Source organism: Chenopodium album, chromosome 5 (assembly GCF_948465745.1).
Source record: "Chenopodium album chromosome 5, dcCheAlbu1.1, whole genome shotgun sequence".
NCBI classification, from domain to species: domain Eukaryota; kingdom Viridiplantae; phylum Streptophyta; class Magnoliopsida; order Caryophyllales; family Amaranthaceae; genus Chenopodium; species Chenopodium album.
In genome coordinates, this window is record NC_137838.1 from 22,727,688 (window position 1) to 22,751,804 (window position 24,117).

The following is a 24,117-nucleotide window of genomic DNA, read 5'->3' on the forward strand; positions in this document are numbered from 1 at the left end:
ACGCCGAATCAGGTTAAGAAAGAGTCATAGTGTGCATGGCGGACTCGATGTCAGTTGGAGCATATGAAGAACCATAGGAATCGGGCTGCCCCTGAGTTGAAGCGGCATAGGCCTGCTGACTTTGTTGTGGGCGTGGGCCCAAGATACCAGGCTGCTGCCTTGGTGAGAAGTTGGGCCTAGCCCAATGCTGAGTGGGGTAAGGACATGGTGGTACGGCCCACCCTTGAGGCATCCACCCCCATGGGGGATACGGTTGCTGCCAGAACTAAGACGAAGGCTGCTGTCCACCTGAACCTCGAGGCGCACCACTGAAACCACCATCGGAACCCTGACCGGTCTTGCCACCGCCGGAGCCGCGTCCGGCACCACCACCAGAATTTTTGCGATTGCCGGAATTCTTCCCCTTTTTCTGATTTTTCCCTTTTGATTGGCCTTGAGAAGCGGAATCAAACTGAGAATTATCAGACGACGCATCAACCATAGCCGAGTCCGACCCTATTGAAGCGTCCTTGGACATGCCGACCTCCTCTAAAGTGAGCATGGATCGCGCTTGATAAAACGCGGGTAAGGGACTGCTCTACCTAATAAGCGTACCCACACCACTATACACTTTCGTAAGGCCCCCAACTAACTGAAGAACCATTCGACTGTCAGACACCGGTGCACCTACATTCTTGAGTTGATCCGCAAGAGACTTTAAACGCTGGCAATAGGCTGAGACATTTGGAAAGTCCTCTAAAGTTGTGGTTGAAAACTCCTACTCGAGAGTAACAGCCCTAGAATGTTGATTATCTTGAAATAGGTCGCGTAACCGATTTCATATGTCCATTGCTGTTGCATCAGGTTCAATGATGGTGTTGATGAGGTTAGTCGAGATAGTACCATAGAGCCACGATAAAACCGCGGCATCAAGGGTTTGCCATAGTTCCTGTTCCTCCTCGGTAGATGGAATTTTCTCCTTGCCTTTGGCAGGGGGAATGATATGGTGAAGGGCCCAATGAGATTTTGCGTGGAGTTTGAACAACTCCGCCCACGTAGAGTATTGCACATTCTTCATTTCTAGGGTAATGGGAATGGTGCTCTTAATGTTAGGGACGGCAAGAGCCGGATGAAGGGGAGACTTAGAATCACCCATGGTGAAGAACAGAGAAGAGATGAGAAGAAGAAGATAAAGAACAAAACGTGAGCAAGGTAATTAACCGGAAAGCAGCGGAAGAGATGAAGAAAATCGTGCCCTAGGAAACTGATACCATGAAAGAGTTTATGGAATGTTTTCCTCAAGGGATTTCATTTACTGACTTCCCATTATATACAAGTTAGGCGCATCGTGCTAGCCATAATACAAGGCACATATCTAGGAAACTAATTACAATCATATCAATCTAAATATACGCTTAGCTAAAATACAATAACAGAATATATTTACATATATATCTTGACAAATTCAAAGAACCCGAAATTAAGGCGAGTGACGCCGGTCCAGAGGTGGTGCCAACGATGGGATAAGACGGAGGTGGAAGCGGCGGTATTAGTTGGGAGGAATGAAAGAATTTCGATTAGGATTTCGTCGAGAAGTAAACTCAAACGGTCTTCTCCGTCATCGTTTAAGGTCCTACAGAGTATTTTTTGCTGGTTTTCGACCATTTTTTCCGTGGATTTGCAATGGTGATTCGAGTACTAAAAGTCTAAGAATATGAGGGGATTTGGCAAATGTATGAATTTTCAACTAAATTAAATTCAAATTTCAGATGTATGATTTTTTAAGTGGATTGCTAAATACATCCAACAAAATTTATTATACCACCAACCTTTCAAGTAAAGGGACAACATTTCCATTACTAAAATCTTCCTCATATTCTTTTTTTAATTTTATTCAAAATTTCCATCCACCACTTTTAAAACAATTAACCACATCAACCACCACCAATCACACCACCGGTACCACCCACGCCACCATGTCGACCACTACAACCCACAACCACCACGTCAACCACAACTATCTACACCAGACTACTAATAATAATAACAGTAAATCATTAAAATTATCTACAGAAATAACAATAAAATTAATTATAATTATTTTGTAATAATAATAACAATTAATTAGAATAAGTTAAATACTACCTCCATTAACAGTTATTTGCAACATTTACCAAAAACAGGTGCCAACTATTATTTGCAACAAAACTATTTTTTTTCTTAATATAGTAACTTTTTTATGATAAAATGACCAAAATACCCTCATTTAAAAATTATTAACACATAATAGTACACATAATTACAAATTATTATAACTCTAATCTAAATCAATTATCTAAACTATTATCCCAAAAAAAATTTGATTCATCCCTAATTTCATCTACCCACCGTCTCTCTCCTCCATCTTCTTCCTTCTTCATTTCTCATTTTCTTCTTCATTTCTCATCCCTTATTTCTACTTATTTTATGGGTGGTTTCAGTAGATCTAGTTTGTGTGTGGGTTTCGTTAGATCCGTTAGGTGGTTATTTCGTGGGTGCTGGTGATTCGTGGGTGTTGGTGGTTCGTAGGTGGGTATTAATGGGTCGTCTGTGGGTGTTGTTGGTGGTTCGTGGGTGTTGGTGGCTTTTGTGGGTAGTTTGTGGCTTGCTGTTTCGTGGGTTTAGGTGGTTCGCAGGTGGTTGTTTCGTGGGTTTAGGTGGTTCGTAGGTGGCTATTTCGTGGGTGGGTTTGGTTTTTGGGTTTCAAATCTGGTGGTTTTTAGGTGGTTTTTGTGGTTCTTAGGTGAATTTTGGTGGTTTCGGCGATTTGTGGGTGGTGGTTCATGGGTTTTGGGTGGCATGGGAGGTGGTTCTGGGTGGCATGTCGTGGTGGTTTAGATGGTTTTGGTTTGATTGTAATTATTTTTAATAAATTTGATTAATAATTAATTACATGTCCATAAGTTTTAATAATCATGTTTATAAGCTTTCCTTAGGAGTCCGCGCAGGCCCCTTTTGTTGCAAATAACTGTTAACGGAGGTAGTAAAAAAAGTTGTTGGCTGTTAAACAACGCTCAGAACCGGTTGGCCGCCACCGATAACCGACGGTCAAAATCGATTGACAAGTGCGGTCAATCGGTTTTGACCGTCGGTTACCGGTGGCGGTCAACCGGTTTGACCACTGGTTACCAGCTATCAGAATTTTTAAAAAAAAACAAAAATTAAATTCAAAACAAAAATCTAATCGGTAAACTTACCTCCTTCCCTGGATTTCTAGCTAGGGGTGTTCGTAAATTGGTTCGGACCGAAAAAATGGACCAGACCACCCCGGACCGACCGAATTAATCGGTCCGGTCTTCGGGCCTTGAAATTCATTTTTCCGATCTTCGGTCCGGTCCGGTCCAAAATCATATAAAAACCGGTTTTGGACCGGACTAATTTTTTTATTACAAAAATGCGTGAAACCTTAAGTAATGGTTTAAATTATCCTTAATAGTCTTAGAAAACTTTAACCTTATAAGTTTTTTTTGTACTTAACATACAAAAGTAGACGTAAAAATATAGTTTTTCCTTTACTTTTTTTTAGTGTTTTCCATAACTTTATTAAAAATTTAGTATTATTTTAAAAAAATTATTGGTCCGGGTTTTGGACAGATTCTTTTAGTCCAATCCGGGTTCGGTCCCTTCTTAATCGGTCCAGTTTTCGGTTCTTAAAATTCTAATTTTCGGTTTTCGGTTCAATCCGGGTCGGTCCGGTCTGGTCTTGGATCGATGAACAATTCTATTTCCAGCCATGTCGTCACCGTCAACCACCCGACACCGATGTTTGTTCGCGTCGCCTGCTCTTGAACGCCGCCGACTAGTACGCTGGTTGTCTCTGTTGTGGTGGTGGTGGTGGTTGTATTTGGGGATCTTGGGGGGTAATTGATGTGAGAGAAAAAAGAAAAGAGGAGAAAGGTGGGTTTGGGTTTAATATTTTCGTAAGGGCAATAAATACATTTCGCTTGAAATGTTGGCAGTTTTGATAATTTTTGTTGGTTTTTAATATCTTACCTTTCTTAAATAATCTTTTTTATAAGAACTTACGGAGTATTATGGTTTTCTGAAATAAGATTAAGGGCTTGTTTAATTCACCCTATATTTTTCTTATTTGATCCGATCTATTCTAATTTGATTTGACCTGATTTGATTGTTAAAGATTTGACTAAACTTTGACTTTATGTGCATGACTTATATATAAAAATAATTATTAAGTGAGTCTTGTTTGATTTGTAATAATGTGTATTCTACGACAAATACAAAGCCTTAAATGAGAATAAAAAAGATGTTTTTTATTAGACAAATAATATCGAAATTTATTATTATTTCAATGGAAAGGAAGAGATGGAAAAGGTGAGGAAATACAAGATATAAAGGAAAATATAAATACCAAGCGAAAGCAAAACAAACCGTATTATATTAAGACACGGTTAGACTGTTTGAGTCCAAATGTCTAAAAAGTAAAAAATTAGGACATGATTTTTTAGTGTGTCAAGATGTATTGTCACGTATTCAACACCATATCCGAAAGTAATATAACATGAAAACACTAGCCAGTAGCATGTAATAGATACTTTAGAGTAAAAAGAGGAGAATGGAAAGTCGACTATAAGCCAGCAAGTTCTGTTTCCTTCCAGTCTTGTCTTGTTCAATTCATTCACCATCTTCTGTATCCAATTATGGAACTTCCTTTCTCCCTTTTTGACTCGAAATTGTTTCTGTTGAGAAATAAAACAACACATAAAAAGTAATATAGCAAGCACTTTGAATTGTGTTTCATCTAACATAGAACAAAGTGTTGTAGTTATGATACTAACCTAGATAAGGAACTCAATTCTCCCTGACTGCCGTTTCTTATCTGAATTCCAGCTAACCTGCTTGACAAAGATTCTGCAGGATCGATTTCAGTCTCGAGTACTGCTGCTGTCATTGCTCTATCAAGATCTTTATCCTCTTCTGCATTGTAATAACATCCTCGCATTTTGGCATTAATCACAAGCTGCTTCCACACACTTCCACTTTTAGTTAAGGTAGCTCCATTCCCTACTACCCATAGACAGTACCTACAATATCAAAAACCATCAACAAAACACTCAAAACAGAAATTTTCAAAGTAAAACATCATAACTCTAGCCTGCTTAACACCTACCTTGCTCTCGTTAGAGCTACATTTGTCCTTTGATGATTCGACAAGAAGCCAACCGATCCTTTCCCATTGCTTCGAACACTTGAGATTATAATTACGTCCTCCTCTCCGCCTTGAAATCCATCAACTGAACGAACACTCACTGAGAAACCGCTGTCCTTGTAACTCTCATACCGCCTTCCTATTTTTTCTTGAATCAGACCAACTTGACCCTTGTAAGGTGAAATTACTCCCACACTTACTTTTTTCCCTGTGTTACAATTCTCTGCACAATAACACATTGTGAAAATTCAAATTTTTGTTTATGTTATTGAAGTCATATTTAAATACTAAATAGTTAGTACTTAGTAGGCTCACCCTTGAAGAGCTTTACAACAATCTGACACACAACTGCTGCCTCTACTAGATTTCTGGGGCTATGACCTTTGTCGAAATTCTCATTTCCTCTAGATACATTGATGAAAGAATAAGTTCCATAAATTTTTTCTTGAAGAAAGTTTTTACAGTAACTTATTTCTTTCACATTTGGACCATCTGTAATCTGATTTCCATAGAACTCTTCATTCGGAAACAAACTTATGGACGGATGCATCCGGTATTGAATCTTAAGAAGATGCTTCTTTTGGCCTAAATTTGCTAATCTTTCGAACAAGCTCCGTCCAAAATCAGCATTTTCAGCAACCTTAAAAAAGATTTAAAGAATAAGTTAACCAAGAAATAATAATAATTAGTAATACTATACAAGACTAATTTCAGACCTTGCTTTGAACCATTGCTGGAAGCTGTTTATCATCGCCTATCAAAATGGCGTTCTTGAGACCGGGAATCTGTAAGGGAATCGAGGATTCACATTCTTTAAGCTGCGCGGCTTCATCAATGACTAACAATTCCACTGGTTCCATGCCTTCAGTTTGCATTTTAGCAGAACTCGAGGCAGTACAGAAGATTAAATGAGCGTTTTTTAAACAGAAATCCTTGATTGTTTGTATGTCAGAATAAGCTAATATTGGAACAGAGAAATACTCAGGAAGGGACTTGAGAATTTGAAGAAACTCGTTCCTCTCCATCGTCAACTTATGGTTATGACCAATTTTTTCTCTTGCATCTCGAAGAATATTAAAAAGTTCAATCAGGCTAATCATGCTCTTTACTGCATCCAATGAAATAAACGATGTTGGTAGATGGGTGTAAAGATTCTTCATTAAGAACGCTAAACGTTCTCCTACATAAAAGAACCTCTGCTTCACAAACTCTTCATATGACAACAGATTGTCATAAGATCTATACTTCTGATCCTTGGAGTTCTTGTTGCTTCGTTTCATTGATTGATCAATTACTTCTTTCCAGTGCTTTCTTCTGTCATCCCTCTTCAACCCCTTACATTTTGCACTATCTCTTTCGCTGCTATCATCACTGTCATCGTCGCTCTCATCCTCCTCCTCTTCCTCCTCCTCATCATCATCGAGAACAGTTCTGTCCCGCAAGTATTTTTGGTATTGCTCTTCAGGCTCTTCAAGTAAAGATATCATTGAATCTAAAGTATGCTTCCAACCATTTATAGGAGAAAGGCATTTAGACAGAACTTCTGCTCGATAATCTAAAAACACATTTAACAGCTCATCATGTTCATCTACCTTCATTCGCTCACCATTACCAAAAAGAACAACATCACCCAAGCCATAAGTATCATACTTCAGAGACTGTGAGAGTATGTCCATCAGCCTTTTCGCGACTTGCAGAACTGCAATGTTGGTCGGAGCACAGGCTAATGTCCTGCATTTCAACCTGAAAAGTGAAAATAAAAGCGAGGCAACTGTTTTTGTTTTCCCTGTCCCTGGAGGACCCCATATGAGCTTCACATTGTCTTTCTTGTGTGAGCATTTTCTCATCAGAATACTGCTAAAAACAGCAGTTTTCTGTGACTCGTCTAACTTGAAAGAATCGATTGCCTCTCGTATACTTGGATTCACACTGCTAAAGTTACCACCAGACACGCATATAGTGCAATCCTCACCTGCCTGTAACCACAGACAAGACCGTAGAAAAAGAAATTCAATCACTATCAGTACTAATGTAACAAATGCCATTTTAACTTCTGAGTGCAGGCCATTAGGCCAATCCTCATAATTACAGATGACTTGAAAATTTTCGAGTTAATGATAATGTCGAAAATCATTATCATGATTAACAAAAATTGCCCTGAAAGCAAGTTTTTTCTTCTTTTCAGATACCATGTACTAAATCTAAATGAAATTTGTAATATCACATCCACAATTAACTCTTAAAGTAACGAAATATTGCAACTTATTCATAACAGATAGAGAAATATTGTTCCTTACATGAGAGTTAGGTTGAAGAACTTTAAGAAGTAGGTTCATGCTCACACCAATAGGATCAGGATGAAGTGCTTTCCAAATCCTCGTATTTGTTATCAAGTTGATCAAGTAAGTCGCGAAAACTCTTACACCCATATGACGCTTAGGTAACAATTCCGAACCACCAAGTTCCTTTGATGAGAGAATTCGAGTCATGTCAGAACCATCCTCCATCGTCGCAACCATGGAAACAACAAAGGTATGTCCAGGCCTATTCAAATCTTCAATCCTTCTTGGCTTAATATTCGAAAGAACAATGATGTCCCCTGGCTCTGGCTCATAATGTCCTCCATTGTTCTTGAAATCAGTAAACTTTTTAGTCAAAATGTTGTAATAAAACTCCTTAGGAGGCTTATAATCTTTAGATAACTCGATACTTGATATCTCACAAGCAGGGGCATTGCCAACAGATTCCATTCCTGAGCATAAACTCGCTCGAGTTTCCTCCACAAGTGGGGTTTTGAACGCATTTGTATACTGAGTAGTTGATGAAAACACCTTTGGAATACGTTTCACCTGTTCATGATCATAATTTTTCAAATGATCTGTTAATATGCACGTAAAAAAGTATTTGTTTTTCACTAGGTATTGCCGTATTGCAATTAAAAAAGCAAAATTGAGACTACTACTACATGATCTCCAACTCAAAACATATTATTAACGGCTTATTTGGCATTATTTTTTATTTCCAATTTTCACTTTTTCAGAAAACAAAAAAATCAAAAATATGAAATAAGAACAAAGTGTTTTCACTTTTTCTGTTGTCAATTTTCAAAATTATCATGAGTAAAATAAATTTGACTAACTTTTTTATTCATTATATGACATATTATAACATATGATTTTGAACAAAAAAAAATCAAAAAACTGAAAACTATAATGATGCCAAACGAACAAGTTTGCATTTAACACAATATGCCTCTTCATGGTAGCCATTAATTATACTATTGTTGATATTGTTATATGTTTAATTCCTCCAAAATGCTTGAGTATCAATCTTAAACCAAAACATATAGATTGTCAAATTAATATATAATCGAACATAAACACTGTCAAAGAAACTGGAATTAATCAAAATGTCACACAACTGACGCAAGAGTACAAGACAAATAGTAATCAGGGACGAATTTTTTAAACCCGTATTTTAAATTTCCTAGATCCGTCATTAGACATTTAGACCTATATAATAAAAAGTGCACACGGAGTATACCAATAACTTGTATAATGATTTTTTGAATTAGTCAATTAGAGGATATGATGGAGTAGAAATGTAAAATGGTACCTTATCCTTGTACAAATCCTTGTTAAGCACGTCTCGAAAAGACCAAGAAAACACCAAATCTAGTAACCCTGTGCTAGCCCCTTCACATTTATTTTGGCTATTAGACTTCTCCATTGCCAAATGCATGTAGATGACCAAATTCTGCTTCCACGAAAATTAATGTGTCAAAATTTCCAATGACTATAAACAAATAGAAACTAACCTCAGAATTGAAACAAGAATGATTTGCAACAAGTGTTAAAGAAAAAGTTACGTTGGTACGACTGTACGAGGTTGACGTTGACTTGGAGTAAACTCTTAGTCAATAAGCAAAATAATGTTCCTACAAAGCAGATTAAAAAATATAAATCTATCATAAAAAAGAAGATTATGCTTTAGACATTAAAGAAGAAAAGCAAAGGCACTTATGAATAACTTACATGCTAGGTAAAGACTGAAAATGTAGATGAAGATGCTTTAGATTAATTTGTGATTAACTTTGATTTATAATTCTATAACTTTTTATAGGTAAAAGTGAAAGTGAATGGTTATAATAATTACATTAGCAGCGGAAGTTTAAGAGGTTTATGGAAAACCAACTGGACTTTGAGTACGTATATAATGCATGCAATGTAATTAATTTTTTTATTAGTACGGAGGCTCCGTATTAAGTTTCATTGGTAATACAATATACTTTTTTTTTTTTTTTTTTTTTTTTTTTTTTGTGTAAGTTTCAGCCATATCTTTCTTTTGGCCTTTTGGGTCTTGGTGGACAATGGACATAGCACAATATTTAAATTCAGTATTTGTAGTTTAAATTGGGTAATTTGTGTAGTAGATCTGGTTCTGGAATTCTTAATGAGTGGCTTTGTTTACTGTTTCTACAATTCGTCTTCAGAGGATTTGTTTAATGCTTATTTTCAAGTCTATTATAATGCCTTGGTTCACGATCTTTTCACTCCAATCATGTCAAGTAGAAAATATATTGTGTGGTAGAAGAATGAATTTTATGAATTTGCTTTGATGGGCTGAATAAATTGCTTTAAGTAGTCGATTTTAGTTGATTTGATGCTTGTTTTAATTGATTATTAGTCGGATTTGATTAAGAATTTTGTCGAATAAGTAATCCGTTTTAATTTCAATAGGGTATGTTTAGTAATCCATTTTAATTTCAATAGGCTAATTTGTATTTAGTAGTAATCAAAGGAATGCTTTACTGTAATCATAAAAAATCGTAATATATAAGTCAATTAAATAGCCTTGGTAGCCTTGGCCAATTATAAAATTTGGTTATATGGATTTGCTTTTATATATGAATAAATTTTTTCAAGTACTTTGGTGGACATTGTTTTGATGCAGTGTTAGTTTGTTGGTCGAATTTGATTAAATGGTATAGTACATTAGTTTCAGTATTCTGATAATTTATTATCTTTTTCTTTAACTTTAATCAGTAGGTAAACTGTAATGTGTTGTCCTTTATTTACATTCCAGTTCTTTGTTGTCCTTTTTTTTTTTTTTTTTTTAAACTATAATCAGTTCTTTGTAGGTTTGATCAAAATAATCTTTAAGTAATGGAAGAGAACACTTTTGGGTTGACTGAGATTGAGGAGGCAGGTCATGTTAGCATGAGTAATCCTTTGTCAGACACTGTTGTTCCCTTGTTAGACAGTCTTGCTCCTGTGGTGGCTGATGAGGCAAGGGCATCTGTAGATTTTGTTCCTAATTCTTTGTTAACTCCAATGAAGACCATAGAGACTGTGGAAACAATTGTGTCAACGAATAAGTGTACTCTAAAATTGAAAGTCCTAAAGTGGTATGATGTTCAAATCATGGCAAGAGGTTGAGTCCTATTATAAACAGTATGCTGAGCAAAAAGGATTTGGTGTTACTAGATAGGGCTCAAGGATATACGTCGAAGAAGGATAAGGAGAGGCGGGGGACAACTTGGAGGTGTGAATGTTGGGGTCATCTAGATTCTGGGGCTAGACGGGAAGCAAACAAGAGAGCAAAGTGTATGGATGTTAGCGAGACATGTGGCACAGTTGATGGAGTCATAGGGGAGGATAAACTTGCTCGTTGTAAAAAGACATCAAAGAAATGTTTATGCGATGCCAAAATAAATGCTAGTGTGAATCAAGAGGGCCTATAGGTGGTGAGAAAGGTTGTCTTGGACCATGTGCACAAAGTTTCCCCTACTAAGTCCAAGTTAGTGAAGGAATATCGTATGAACAAGTTGACAACCAATGTCAAAAAGAATTTGATAAACTACTATGATGAAGGTGTTCCAATTACTCAAATTCATGGTTGCTTGGGACTAGATAGAAGTGAGGATATCATGCCTACAGTTAAGGATTCACAATAAGAAGTCTACAAAGAGAGGAGGGCTAGGTTGAATATGGTAGGTGGTGATTGTGCTTCTATGATGGAGTATTTTGAAAAGATGCAAGCTAATAATTCTAATTTCTATCACACACTCCGCCGTGATGAAGATGGTCGTATGAAAGATGTGATTTGTGTGGATGCTCGAAGTAGGGTGGCTTTCGAGTACTTTGGAGATGTGGTGTGAATGGATGCCACTTATCTCACAAACGAGTTTGAGCTTCCCTTTGTGAATATTGTTGGTGTGAATTACCACGGCCAATCTATTTTGTTGGGGTGTGCTTTAGTGTCACATGAAGATATGGACACGTACTCTTAGTTCATTTGTCAATGATTGGCTTGCATGCGGAACAACCCACCAAATGCAATCTTAACTGATCAATCAGCTGCTATTCGTAGGGTACTATCCTTAGAGATGCCTACAGCTCATCACAGATAGTGCATTTGGCATATAATGCGTAACATTCTTGAGAAGCTCGGGAAGTGTGATGGGTAAGTAATGACCTGATTTTCTTTTCAGCCCTTTTTGACATTTCTCACCATGTTTTATGCTTTCTATCACTACATTCTTAAAACTGTTTATTTTTCTTTGTTCCCTCTTTATGTCCTTCAACTTTAAGTCTCTGCACGATTCCATTAAGTTTTATATCATACATAGTTAGTAGGTGAACTTAATTATATTAAACTGTATGTGTATGCTCTCATGAATGCTGTTTCTTTAAACAAAGCATTGTTGCTGTGAAATGGTATATTTGAATATTGTTTTGTTCATTTTTTTATCCCTCTGATGGACTTTACATACACTATGTTGACAAGGCTCATACTTCTGTTGTCTGGTAAAATGATGTAGTACTCTTTTACCTGCCAATATTTCTACTGTGATAGTAATCTTAAGTCCTTTAATGCCAACCTTCTCTGGCATATGTGATCCTCTAGTTTGTGAATAATGTCTTCCTAATTCTATTACACCTAATGATTATTCTATTTGACCAAATGGATTCAGTTACAATGACTTTAAAAGCCCCCTGAAGACTCTTATTTATGAGAGTTTTACAACATAGGAATTTGAGAGTAGATGGAACTAACTCATCACTAAACATTACTTGTTGGAAAATCATTGGTTATCTAACCTTTACAATGAGAGGCATATGTGGGTTCCGGCCTTCATGAAAGAGCATTTTTAGGCGGGAATAAAAACGACTCAACGGGTTGAAAGTTTTGATAGCTTCTTTGACGGTTTCGTCAATAGGAAAATAATGTTACATGAGTTCCCTATGAAGTATAATAGGCCATGACAAAGAGGGTAAAGGACGAAATCGATGCGGATGCTAGGTGTTCTGAGTACTTACGTCGTCTTGTAAGTGGGTTTAGGGTGGAGAAGCTTTTTCAGAAAATTTATACTGACTAAAAATTTCAATAAATTCAAACGGAGTGCGCATGTTTGATGTATGGTTACCCTAGGGAAGAGCGACTCCTAGGAGACAATGAGGTCCAATATTTGTTGGAGGATAGGATTTGGATTATTCCCGAAGGATCTAAGTAGGAAAAAATAACCTATCGTCGTAGGTTCTACATAGTAACCTACAATTCTAAAACGAATGATGTATCTTGTGATTGTAGGAAGTTTGAAACTTTTGGAATACTGTGCAAGCATTGCATACGTGTGTTAGACCAAAACAATGTTTTAGAGATTCCAGAAAAGTACATTCTAGACAGGTGGATAAAGGACATTGTCAGAAGCCACACACGGGTGAAGGACATTGAGACGGTGGAATGTAAATGTTTTAACCGAATGATGACCAAGTTTGAAGCTATTTGTGTAGAGGCTTCTACATTTGATGATTCCACTGTTGATATGGTTTTAGACAGGCTAACCGAGTTGTCCACTGATGTCGGAAAGGCTAGGCTTGTGTTTCAGGAAAAGCATAATTCACAGTCTATGCCGAACAGCAACATCAGTACTCCATCTGTGATCGGGTCTAACACTGCTGTTGTTGTTGTTGTAACCCCTCCATCTGTCACAAAATGACAAGGATGAACCTCTTAAGGATCCTAAGACTAGGAAAAAACCTCGAGGTCGTCCTAAGGGGTCTAAGTATAAGTCGTTTGCGGATATAAGGTACCAAAAACAACCTCATGGAAAGAAGGATACACCAACTAATCCGCACACCAACATCCAATCATATGAGATCTGGTGAGACACTGATGCTGCTGATGTAACTCCTCCACCTGCCTCAGAACCTAACGCAAATGTCAACAATGACAACATTGACCCTATTCAGGATCTTATTCAGGATCCTAAGATAACAAGTAAACCTCGAGGTCTTACAAAGGGTTCTAATTACAAGTCCTTAGAGACAATATACAAAACTCAACCTCAAATTCAGAATTCTGCACCCGTTGCTGCTCCTAAAAAAAGCGGTCTGTCCAAATCTTATATTTTGTTCAGTTTTTAAATGTTCCCTTTATGTATTGGTAGATGTTAATTGTCGCGGTGATTGCCTCAACAGGTCAAGCGAAGACTAAGTGTTTCTAAGGAAATTCCCTTTGAACAAACCCCAATGATTCCGGTCAGTTCATACATTAAACCAAATGGAATTGCCTTACGTTGTATTCTTTATATTCATGAAATTATCTTCTTCTATTACCCTAACCCAACTCTAATGTTATTAGGAAGATCAAGCGAACAACAAACAAAAAAGCTGGAAAACATGCTAATGTTGAGGCAGCTATCCCTGCTGATGATGAATTGCTAAGGAATTTTGTTGGATGCTCTTCCCTATCTGAATTGGCCTGACACAGAGTTTGTGGGCTCTTATTCTCCATCCGACTATCATATTAATGCTCTATGTGTAGATGCTACGTCCTAGACTGATTTAAAAATCAATATCCTATGGTGATGCAATATTAAATTACCAATTTGAACTTCTAATCTGTTTGTAATAGAATCTATGTAATGAATGGTACGTTGTTATTTCAGGTTCTGTAGAACTACAAACATCTCGTGTTGTATCGAAGGATTGTAGGTTTGCATGATTGTTGCCGAATCGAATGGAAGGATAAAATTTTAGTCCATATATAATATGCAGCTATTGAGTATATGTTGCCCAATATTTAATTGACTATAAGAAATTTATTCCACAATAATAATAGTTATTGAGTAGAACAATTTATTCCACAATTATAAATTGACTATGTTTGTGGTCCTTTAATAAAAAGAAATAATAATAATAATAATAATAATAATAATAATAATAATAATAATAATAATAATAATAATAATAATAATAATATTAATATTAATATTAATAATAATAATAATATTATTATTATTAATAATAATAATAATAATAATAATAATAATAATAATAATAATAATAATAATAATAATAATAATATTTGGGTGGAAAGGGGTTGGGGAAGAATCTAACCCTTGACCAGTTGACGTGATGTTTGCTAGTGTGTTGTTAGTTGTGTACTATAAAACCATTGGGACAGTGCTCGCACCGTGATACATTGGCCCAAAAAAAAGGTATATATATTTCGACAAACAACATTAGTCTTTTATAAATTTATTAACGTTCAACCACCGTAGATTACGGAAAAAAAATGGAGGGGGTGGGGGTTGGAGGAATCGAACCCTTGACCTTTATGCTTGTTATTATGTTAAGAGTTGTGGAGTAAGTTACCATTGGAACAGTGCTAGCACCGTGTTACATTGCCCCGAAAATATGTATATACTCCCTCCGTCCCCGAAAGAACGACCCATTTGGCCTAATTTTAGTTCCAAAAAGAATGATCAATTCGCATTAAAACACCCACCAATTTGCAACAATATTTGTGCAAAATTAGCTTCCCCATATAAAAATTTGATTTTCCATGTAATTTTATTACTTTCTCTCTCAATTTTTTTACAAACCCCATGTAAATTTATATTTTTAATATACTTTACTTCTTTTTATTTAACTTTCTTAATACTCGCGTAATCAACCCAAATGGGTCATTGTTTCGGGGACGGAGGGAGTATATACTTTGTTAGCAATTTTATCAAAAGAAAAAAAATAAAAACACAAAAATAAACTTAGACCTTTATGCTTTTAGTATGCTGACAATTGTGGATTAAGTGACCATTGGGACAGTGCTAGCACCGTGTTACATTGCCCCCCAAAATATTTATATATACATTGTTAACATTTTTTTAAAAAGAAGGACAAAAAAAAAACTTTTTAACATAAAATATTTATTGTCATCATCGAAATAAAAAAATAAAAAAAAAAAGCAAAAATTTAATTAATATGTTAAGAAATTTTGCGAAATTCAGCAACCATAATTAAATAAATAAATAAATAAATTTGAGGGGGGAAGGGTTTAGGAGGATTCAAACCCTTGACCTTCATGCTTGGTAGTATCACTACTACAAAATTGAGCTTAAGTAACATCCATTGGTAACACTTTAAAATTTTCATGATTATTTGATTTTTAAGTAACATTTTTGTAACATTGTAGTATTGGGTAACATTTTTTGTAACACTTTAATATTAGATAACACTTTATTATAACACTTTAATATTAGGTATCACTTGGTTGTAACACTTAATTTTTATTTTTATTTTTTGGAAGAAAAACACTTAATTTGATACTCCGTATTCTTTTTTTCCTTGTCAATTATTTTTATTGTATCAAAATCGACCCTCATAGCCTCACAAGTCACAACTTTTTTCTCCCTTGTATTTCTCCATCCCTCAAGCTTTCACCGTCTCTTTACGCTGCACCTCCTTTGATCGGCTTCCACCGCCACCACCTTCTTGCTCCCGGTGCTCCACTATAGCCCGCGACAACCATAGACTCCCTCCATTGCAACCTGTGCTCCAACTTGAAGACATACATAACAGCCCATGCTCCAAGTTGAAGAGACGACAATTGCCACCTACTGGCCTTCATCCTCGGCAGCTTCCACCTAAAGTTAGGGTGGTTAAGGTTAGTTTAGTTCCCTCTCCCTTCCATTTTTAACAAGAATTAGAGCTAGCTAAAGTTAGGGTTTCAATTCCCTCTCTCTAATCTTATTGATGATTTGTTAATCTGATGTTGAATTTGCCTATTAATAGCTTTAATTTCATTATTTTCATACTGAATTTGGCATGGATCTAAATTGGTTAAAGTATTTAGATGAGTTTGGGAATTTTGTTTTTTCTTATTTTCGAAAATTTTGATTACTACAGATTTTATATAAATTGGTTGAAGTATCTAGATGAGTTTGGGATTTTTGTTTTTTCTTCCGAAAATTTCGATTACGGCAGATTTTGATTTACCTTGTAATTTGATGTTTGTTGACTACTCTGACCAATTTTAATTTAATTATTTTCTTTTCTAAATGATTCATCATAAGCTTGTCGAGAACCCAAGTAATTGTGGGCAAAAGAAATGTAGAAATCTAAGGCAATGCCAATTATAATTGGAGGAATGATGTTTATTTCTTGGTCAGATTATGCTCTTGATCAGATTATTATTATACAAAGTATTTTTAATAAGCTGTTTGGAAATTCATGTAATCGGTGGAATACACTACTATGAAAATGTTACCTTGATTGGGGACGCAGAGAAGGGGTGAGGTTGGACTGGTGGTGCTACTGTGTAACTAAGTGTTGCTTAGTGATTCATAACATCAATAAGAGGTATTTTGTTTTGTGTTATTTTTTTTTTAATGGGCTATTTAATTGTTTTTCAATTAATCTGCTGAGACATATTTTCTAATTTATACTTCATGTGTTGATTAGTAAAGATTAATAATAAGTCTAATGTATTTGTATTTATGCTCAGCGCTCCCTTTTTTTGTCATGGTTTTGAAAGTTAACTATAAAAACATTTACATTAGATAATTTATTAATCATTACTAATCAACACATGAAGGTGATTGTTATCGAGGGTATTTGTTACTCGTGATATGAGTATTTGACAAAATGGGATTGATCAAGGGCGCAAAAAGAATTTTCCTTGAGATGTGAAATGAATGTTACTTCGTACTATCCTTGTGCAAAGTTTGTGAACAAGCAATTGTCTGATGAGATTGGGATTATGGTCATTGTATTAAGGAAAATAAGTTAAATGCTAGCATTCTAATTTTATTAATGAAAAATAAGTTAAATGCTAGCATTCTAATTTGACAATTGTTATGCTATACATGTGCTGACATAAATAATGCTTACACGTGGACTTTTATTTTGTGAGGGTTACTAATGAGTTCCGTTTGGGAAGAAATTTTGGTTGTGCTTTGCCAATTGCTAATATTTATAAATCCAACACGTATGAGATTGATATAGAGAACTTGTGACTTTCACTCTCGACTCTTTATGCCATGGCAGATTAGATAGGCTGTGAGTATTGCCTAGCGTGTATCTTTGTTATATGGAATATGTGAGAATATATATTGTCAGTTTAAGCTGGTTGTTTTTTTTTACCACTTTTTTTTTATAGGAATATGATGTTTTGCAGGAAGGTTTCACTAGTAGAAAAAAGTAGATGGCAAGTTCAAAACTTCAAACTAGACTTTTTTTATATGAATACTCTTTCTACTAAGCGTTGTAAGCAATTAATCTAGACTTTGTTTTATGTGCAGTCAGGTGCTGAGGTGCTCTTTATGTGCTTAGGTGCTATTTATGTGCTCAGGTACTTGAATCTACAGTCAGGTCTCAGGTGCTGCTTCTTTGTTCCCGTCTCTGTCTATTATTTTTCCTTTTTCTACTTATATTGAAACCAGCATGTAAAAAAAAGAATTGATCATGTATGATGGGAACTGTGTTTTGTTTGTACTTACTCAGATAAGGTGCGGTTTATGCTTTTGTTCATTTTACATCATATATGGAACACATTTGCAAAGTAAATTTGTAGCTGATCGACATGTTAAATTATTGGTCCTCTGAGCACCCCATTTGTGATACAACTTGAATAAAATATACTGAATACGACCAGTTAAGACCTGTTATGAACATCCCGAACAGGCAAGCAAGTATGACTCTGAGCCCCAGAAGAATTTGGTAGAGACAATAGCTAAAAACTGGTTCTGTTATAGATTGTGATGATGATATAGCCTGATATTGCTCAACTTGTCACTCAAATTGAAAAATTCATCGTCAATTTATATGTTTGAAGACAAAAATAGCTTTACCAGTGGAGTTTGATCATAATTAACCTCAGTATTATAATGTTCGGAAGCATTAATTGAAGGAGAGAGCATCTTTATAGAAACATCTACCCCATCTTTCAAGCAACGAACCATAGTAATAACCTGCAAATCCACCTATTCCTAGTTCTCTCAAGAACCCTTTTGTCAGGTTTGTTTATCTCTGAATAAGTAAATTGTGCTATTCCACCCTTCCCTTGACTAACTACTAGACTCATGTATGTTTATTATAGCTAGAAGTTTCTTAGCTTCTATTATTGATGATTTTGCATGTAATGATTCAGCTATTATCTTCTTGGGCACAATGTTGTGGCTAACTAAATAATGAAAGAAAGATCAACATTAGAATATATAAAGTTTCATGCTTTGCTTCTTTCTTCTTATGTAGACCAAAAATGAAAGAAAACCATGGCCAGCTGTAAGTAAGACAAAGAGAGCGACATAGGCTGCTACAGGTGCAATGAAGGCTTTCTTTTTCTTCTGTGAAGTACGTGATGTGCTCGAGCAAAGAGCTGGGTTACGCTCCACACTTTCATTGCAAGGCCGGTAACAAAGTTAGTTTATATGAATGATTTGCTACAATTGACCCAAAGTAACATTGGAAGGTGAGGCAAATTTCAGAATGATTAGAGGAAAGGGTTGTTATAAGCTGTAATATTATTGTCTATTCTTCCAACTTATTATAATCTGTAATATTAAGCTGTTTCCTTATAGCCCTGACTTCCTCATAGCAAGTATATGTCCTAAGGTTTTGATGCTTGCTTGATGCTACTGCTGCCGTTGCCTGTTGCTGCTGTTCCGTCTTTGTGCGCTGTTGTTCCGCTTTTGTGCTGCTGTTGTTCTACATATATGTTGTTGTACTGCATATGTGCTGCTAATGTTCTACTACTGCTTCTGCAGTTCTGCTTATGTGATGCTGCTATTCTGCTTATGTATGTGCTGCTGCTGTTCTGTTTTCCGAGCTGCTAATGTTCTGTTTTCGAGCTGCTGATGTTCTGTTTCCAAGCTGTTGTTGTTCTGTACATTGTAATTTTTTTTATTTAATTTTAATGAAATTCTAATATTACAAGCATTTATTAATAAAAATATCTAAGTTTATATATATATAATGTTTTGTTTATCAATTTTACATTTTTTTTAAGCATAAAAGCTAAGGCATCTGTTTGGCCCTTGAACCGGTGCCCTAAGTCGGTTTTGAACTAGTGCGGATTAAACTTTTTCAACAACAATATTAATATTATTAATAATAAGCTGCTATATTAGTTCGCAAAAAGTGATACATAATTTCGAATATAGTGATACTATATGTCAAAAGATGATTTAAAAATGTTACCTAATAATCAACAAGGTGTTACATTAGTTCGTAAAAGTGATACAAAATGTCGGATAAAGTGTTACTATATGATTGAAAAATGTTACTAAACATAAGTAAGTGTTACATAAGAATTAAAAAGTAACACTCTAAAAGTGATACCTATAGTATAAATAAGTGTTACATAAGAGGGTTTATGATAACACTTTAAAAAGTGTTACTATACTTTACCCAAAGTGTTACATAAAACCTAAGGTAACATGGGCGAATGTATCACCCACTAAAGTGTTACCTATTGTCTATAATAACACTTTTACCACTTTATGTAACACTTTGTGGGTGTTACTTAAGGTTAATTTTGCACTAGTGTATGTGGAGAGTAGTGGAGTAAGTGACTATTGGGACAGTGCTAGCACCATGTTATATTGCCCCCAAAATATGTATATATACGTTGTTAACATAAAATACTTATTGTCATCTTCGAAATGAAAAAACAAAAAATAAAGCAAAAAATTAATCTGTAAAAAATTTTGCAAAATTCAGTGACCATAAATAAAAAAAAAAATAAAAACAAAAAATTGAGGGGGGAACGGTTTGGGAGAACTCGAACCCTTGACCTTCATGCTTGGTGGTATGTGGAGAGTAGTGGAGTAAGTGACCATTGGGAAAGTGCTAGAACCGTGATACATTTCCCCAAAAATATGTATATCTATAATTTGCGAGCATTTTTTGAAAAAGACAAAAAAAAAATTAACATAAAATATTTATTGTCATCTTCGAAATGAAAAAATAAATACAAAAATTGGGAGGGAGAGGGGTAGAGGAGGAAACTGGACCTTATGTATCTTAATGAGTTGAGAGTTGTCAAGTAACTGACCAATTGGGACGATGCCTTGTGCTTGATATACTAGATCCAAAAAAATTCTTTTATACCAATAATAACATATTCCGATTTTTTTTAAAAATGACTTTTTTTTAAAAAAAAAAAAAAAATCAACCTTCCACTTTCGCGTGACTTTAACAAAATCTGATTTAAAATTATCCGATTTAATTAAAATTCTGACTGAATTGTATATTTATTTTCTTAAACTAAAAATACAAATTTGTTTTTTTTTTTTTAATTTTGCAAACTCCTTCTACCGGAAAAATTGATCGTAGCTAACTAGATCAAGTCTTTTGTCAAACTAATATACTTTGCCTATAGATACAATTACCGGGTATAGACATAAAAAGGTCATAATTTATATTAAGCAACAAATTACCTATAATTTTAATATAGTGATATTTCTTTTTTATCACTTCATACTCTCGACACACTTTCTAATTCATTTATTTCGTTTATTATGTTACAAAACTTACGCACACTCCTTTTGACATAATATATATATATATATATGTGAGATCCTATCAAATTCGTCTAGAAATTTTTTGACAAAATGTTTATTTAATTAACTTCAACACTCTTGCATAAAATTCTTTCAAGGTTTCTTTTCATGCCCATAATACTTGTAATTCTTTTATTTCTTGAAAAAAGAAAAAAAATCAACAATTCTCATTAAAATGATAATAACACAACCAAAAATAACACCTAGATTCGAACGAGTGTATAGTGGTTTAACTGAAACAGTTGTAGGATTTCGTATATACAGTAATAAGTAAAAACGAGAGTGGTGATGTATTTGGTTTAATCAATTAGACTAGAGACTAGAAATTTATATTTCTCGGTCATGAAACAAAACTCGAGAATTGTACTTGTTCGATCGATCTAATAAAATTGAATCTAAAATTGAACCTAAACATGAATCTAAAATTGAACCCAAAATTGGTGGCTAAAATCGAATCTAAAATTGAACCTAAATATGAAGCCAATCTAAAACAATCCTTACATGTCATCATCTACTTTAAGTGTCGGATAAAATCGAATCTAAACTTAACCAAATATAAAATCCAATCTAAATCAACCTAACTGACATTTAAATCTAGTAATAAAAGGAAACCACTAATTATACTTTTTACTAGTACTAAAAAATACATCCAAACATGAATATAATAACTTTGATCATAATTCACATTAACAATTTAACCCCATAAGACACCATCATCATAAATCAGATGTATATAATACTTTTTTGTTCAAAACAAGTCGGACTTGATCATCATAACCAAAATATTTAACATAATACTTAATTGTTCTAATTAACATCATCAAAACAAGGGTGAAATCGTTCAAAATAAGCAAGAAATTGTTCAAAACAGATACAACCATACCAAACTACTAGTAAATTGTTTAAAAACCACAGAAACAAATTCATATTATAATTAATCTAAGCCAACTACATACATAAAGGCTAAACCTTTTTCCAAACACAACATCAAAAATCAAATATAGTTGGCTTAGATCAATTAACCTGTTGAGTCAAAATTTTCGATGGTGGACATAGAGTGACCATAATCACCAAATCCCTGCCCAGAAACCTCCTTTGACTAGTAATCACGGACGTGATATGGAGCAAGGGGAACTTCAATGCTAGGGCTGCTTGATCTCCTCTGCCACACTGTCCACTGCCTCGGCCTTGGCCTTCCTGCCACTGGTGCCACAACCTCCACTTCATCACCACCAGGCCCACTGGCTCCTCAAGTAGCAGTGCCTCCTTGTCCAGATGCTGCTTGCCCAACAACAACCCTCTTGATAGCCGCTGACTTTGTGGCCCTGGTGGCTCTGTTCCTTTTGTCTCTCTGCCTCAATGTTCAGGGCCTTTTCCTTGTGAATGTTGGAAATGGCCATTTCAACATCGGTTAATTGACTCTGCAAGCTGTTTGCTATGTACTTCTGGTCATTCAGTAGCTCCACTAACATCTTCTACCTCATCTCAAGGAATTGCAGTTCCGAGTATTTGGGCTCATCGTGTTGTGACAGTACCATAGGCTGCTTTCCCTTGTTTATTTTCACCATTTTTGGAATAAAACAGAGTAAATTTTTTTTGTAAAATTAGGAGATAGAGTGAGAAAGGAAGTTACTAACACCTTAAGAGAAGTGGAAGATTTAAAAGAATATTGGGAAGAGGGAGAGGTTACATGATCATGGGATGACGTCATGCAAAATCTTTCAACTCCCTCTCTTCCATTACCTCTATTTTTGCGCAAATTCAATTGAAACAATTAGAAGTTTTTAAGTACACGTGGACCAATTATCAATTTTCATATCCCTCCCCCAATTTCATTTCATTTTTACGAGTATTTAGTACTCTGTACCTAACTTATTAAGGGTGTGACGAAATCAATTTTCGATAGAAGTTGTGTAAACGTCAATAAGGAGTACATATTATAAGGAATATAAATACTACTTTATTACAAGCCAAATAGGGGGTCTTATAAAATTTCACAATTTTAAAGATATTTGTTAAGAAAAATAAAATTAAAAAAAAATCGTCCAATGCTGTGAAATAATGGGAGTCATGGACGCTTCATCCAATTGTCGTTGGACACACGATGACACATCTTGGACCGTATTACACTATGAATATGTTATTGTTTTATCTAGTAAAATACATGCACAATATTAATTTTATTAATCTCTGTTCCAACTTAATAAGTAATGATATAGCTCTTTGGTATTTTGTAAGAAATGCGCTTTGGTAATACTCTACATTTATTGATTGGAAATTATGACTTACACAAAAGAAATTAATCACAAATATTATAAAAACAAACATTGTTAAGTACACGTGACCCATTATCAATTTTTATTTAGTACCTAACTTATTAAGGGTGTGACGAAATCAATTTTCGATTTAGAAGGTGTGTAAACATCAATAAGGAGTACATATTATAAGGAATATAATTAATACTCTATTATAATCCAAATAGGGAGTCTTATAAAATTTCACATTTTTTAAGATATTTGATAAGAAAAATAAAATAAAAAAAAATTCGTCCAATGTTGTGAAATAACGGGAGACATGGATGGCAATCCAGTCTGGATCTGATCCTACTCCGCCCTGATCTGAGGAAAAAAAAATCCGCTTCGAGTCCAAGAAAAAAGTAATCCGAGTTCGAATCCGTTAAAATAATCCGACTCTCAGTCAGAGGAGGGTCAGGGTCGATTCCTACATAAAATTTGAGAACAAAATCTAACTTTTACTAATGTCCGACTCTGACACGTTATTCGACTCCGACTCCAATAGATAGTGGATTTTAAAATACGTGTACAATATTAATTTTATTAATCTACGTACTAAATGAATAAGAAATGATATAGCTCTTTGGTAATACTCTACACTTAATGTTTGGAAACTATTACATACGCAAAAGAATTTAGTCACAAAAATTGGAAAAATTATACATTGTTATTGTACAAATAACAAAGAAGGCTCAATTCTAATTAAATAAGAAATGTCAACATAAATTAAGGCTCGTTGGTAATTAATGATCTTTAGTAATACTCTACAATCAATGTTTATACATAATAGA

General features: G+C 34.8%; 3 protein-coding genes and 1 long non-coding RNA gene across 4 annotated transcripts; 1 reads left to right on the top strand and 3 right to left on the bottom strand.

Moving 5' to 3' along the window:
- Positions 1 to 817: 817 nt before the first annotated feature.
- LOC145632739 (uncharacterized) lies at positions 818 to 1,135 on the bottom strand. The gene has a single exon (XM_081685081.1). The coding sequence runs from the start codon at positions 1,133 to 1,135 to the stop codon at positions 818 to 820; it is 318 nt and encodes a 105-aa protein (XP_081541207.1).
- A 3,225-nt stretch (positions 1,136 to 4,360) lies between these two features.
- LOC145630588 (putative helicase MAGATAMA 3) lies at positions 4,361 to 5,822 on the bottom strand. The gene is made up of 4 exons (XM_081682827.1): positions 5,501 to 5,822; positions 5,147 to 5,408; positions 4,815 to 5,060; positions 4,361 to 4,715 (listed from the first exon to the last, which is right to left on the bottom strand). The coding sequence occupies exons 1-4, from the start codon at positions 5,733 to 5,735 to the stop codon at positions 4,655 to 4,657; spliced, it is 804 nt and encodes a 267-aa protein (XP_081538953.1). The 5' UTR covers positions 5,736 to 5,822; the 3' UTR covers positions 4,361 to 4,654.
- A 73-nt stretch (positions 5,823 to 5,895) lies between these two features.
- Positions 5,896 to 9,047, bottom strand: LOC145632740 (uncharacterized). Its single transcript, XM_081685082.1, has 3 exons — positions 8,801 to 9,047; positions 7,483 to 8,034; positions 5,896 to 7,161 (listed from the first exon to the last, which is right to left on the bottom strand). Exons 1-3 carry the CDS (start codon positions 8,924 to 8,926, stop codon positions 5,896 to 5,898), a joined length of 1,944 nt encoding a protein of 647 aa, XP_081541208.1. The 5' UTR covers positions 8,927 to 9,047.
- Positions 9,048 to 15,844: 6,797 nt separating this feature from the next.
- LOC145630589 (uncharacterized) lies at positions 15,845 to 19,428 on the top strand. The gene is made up of 3 exons (XR_014112107.1): positions 15,845 to 16,135; positions 17,772 to 17,848; positions 18,724 to 19,428. It is a non-coding gene; the product is annotated as an uncharacterized LOC145630589 (long non-coding RNA).
- The last annotated feature ends 4,689 nt before the right edge of the window (positions 19,429 to 24,117 follow it).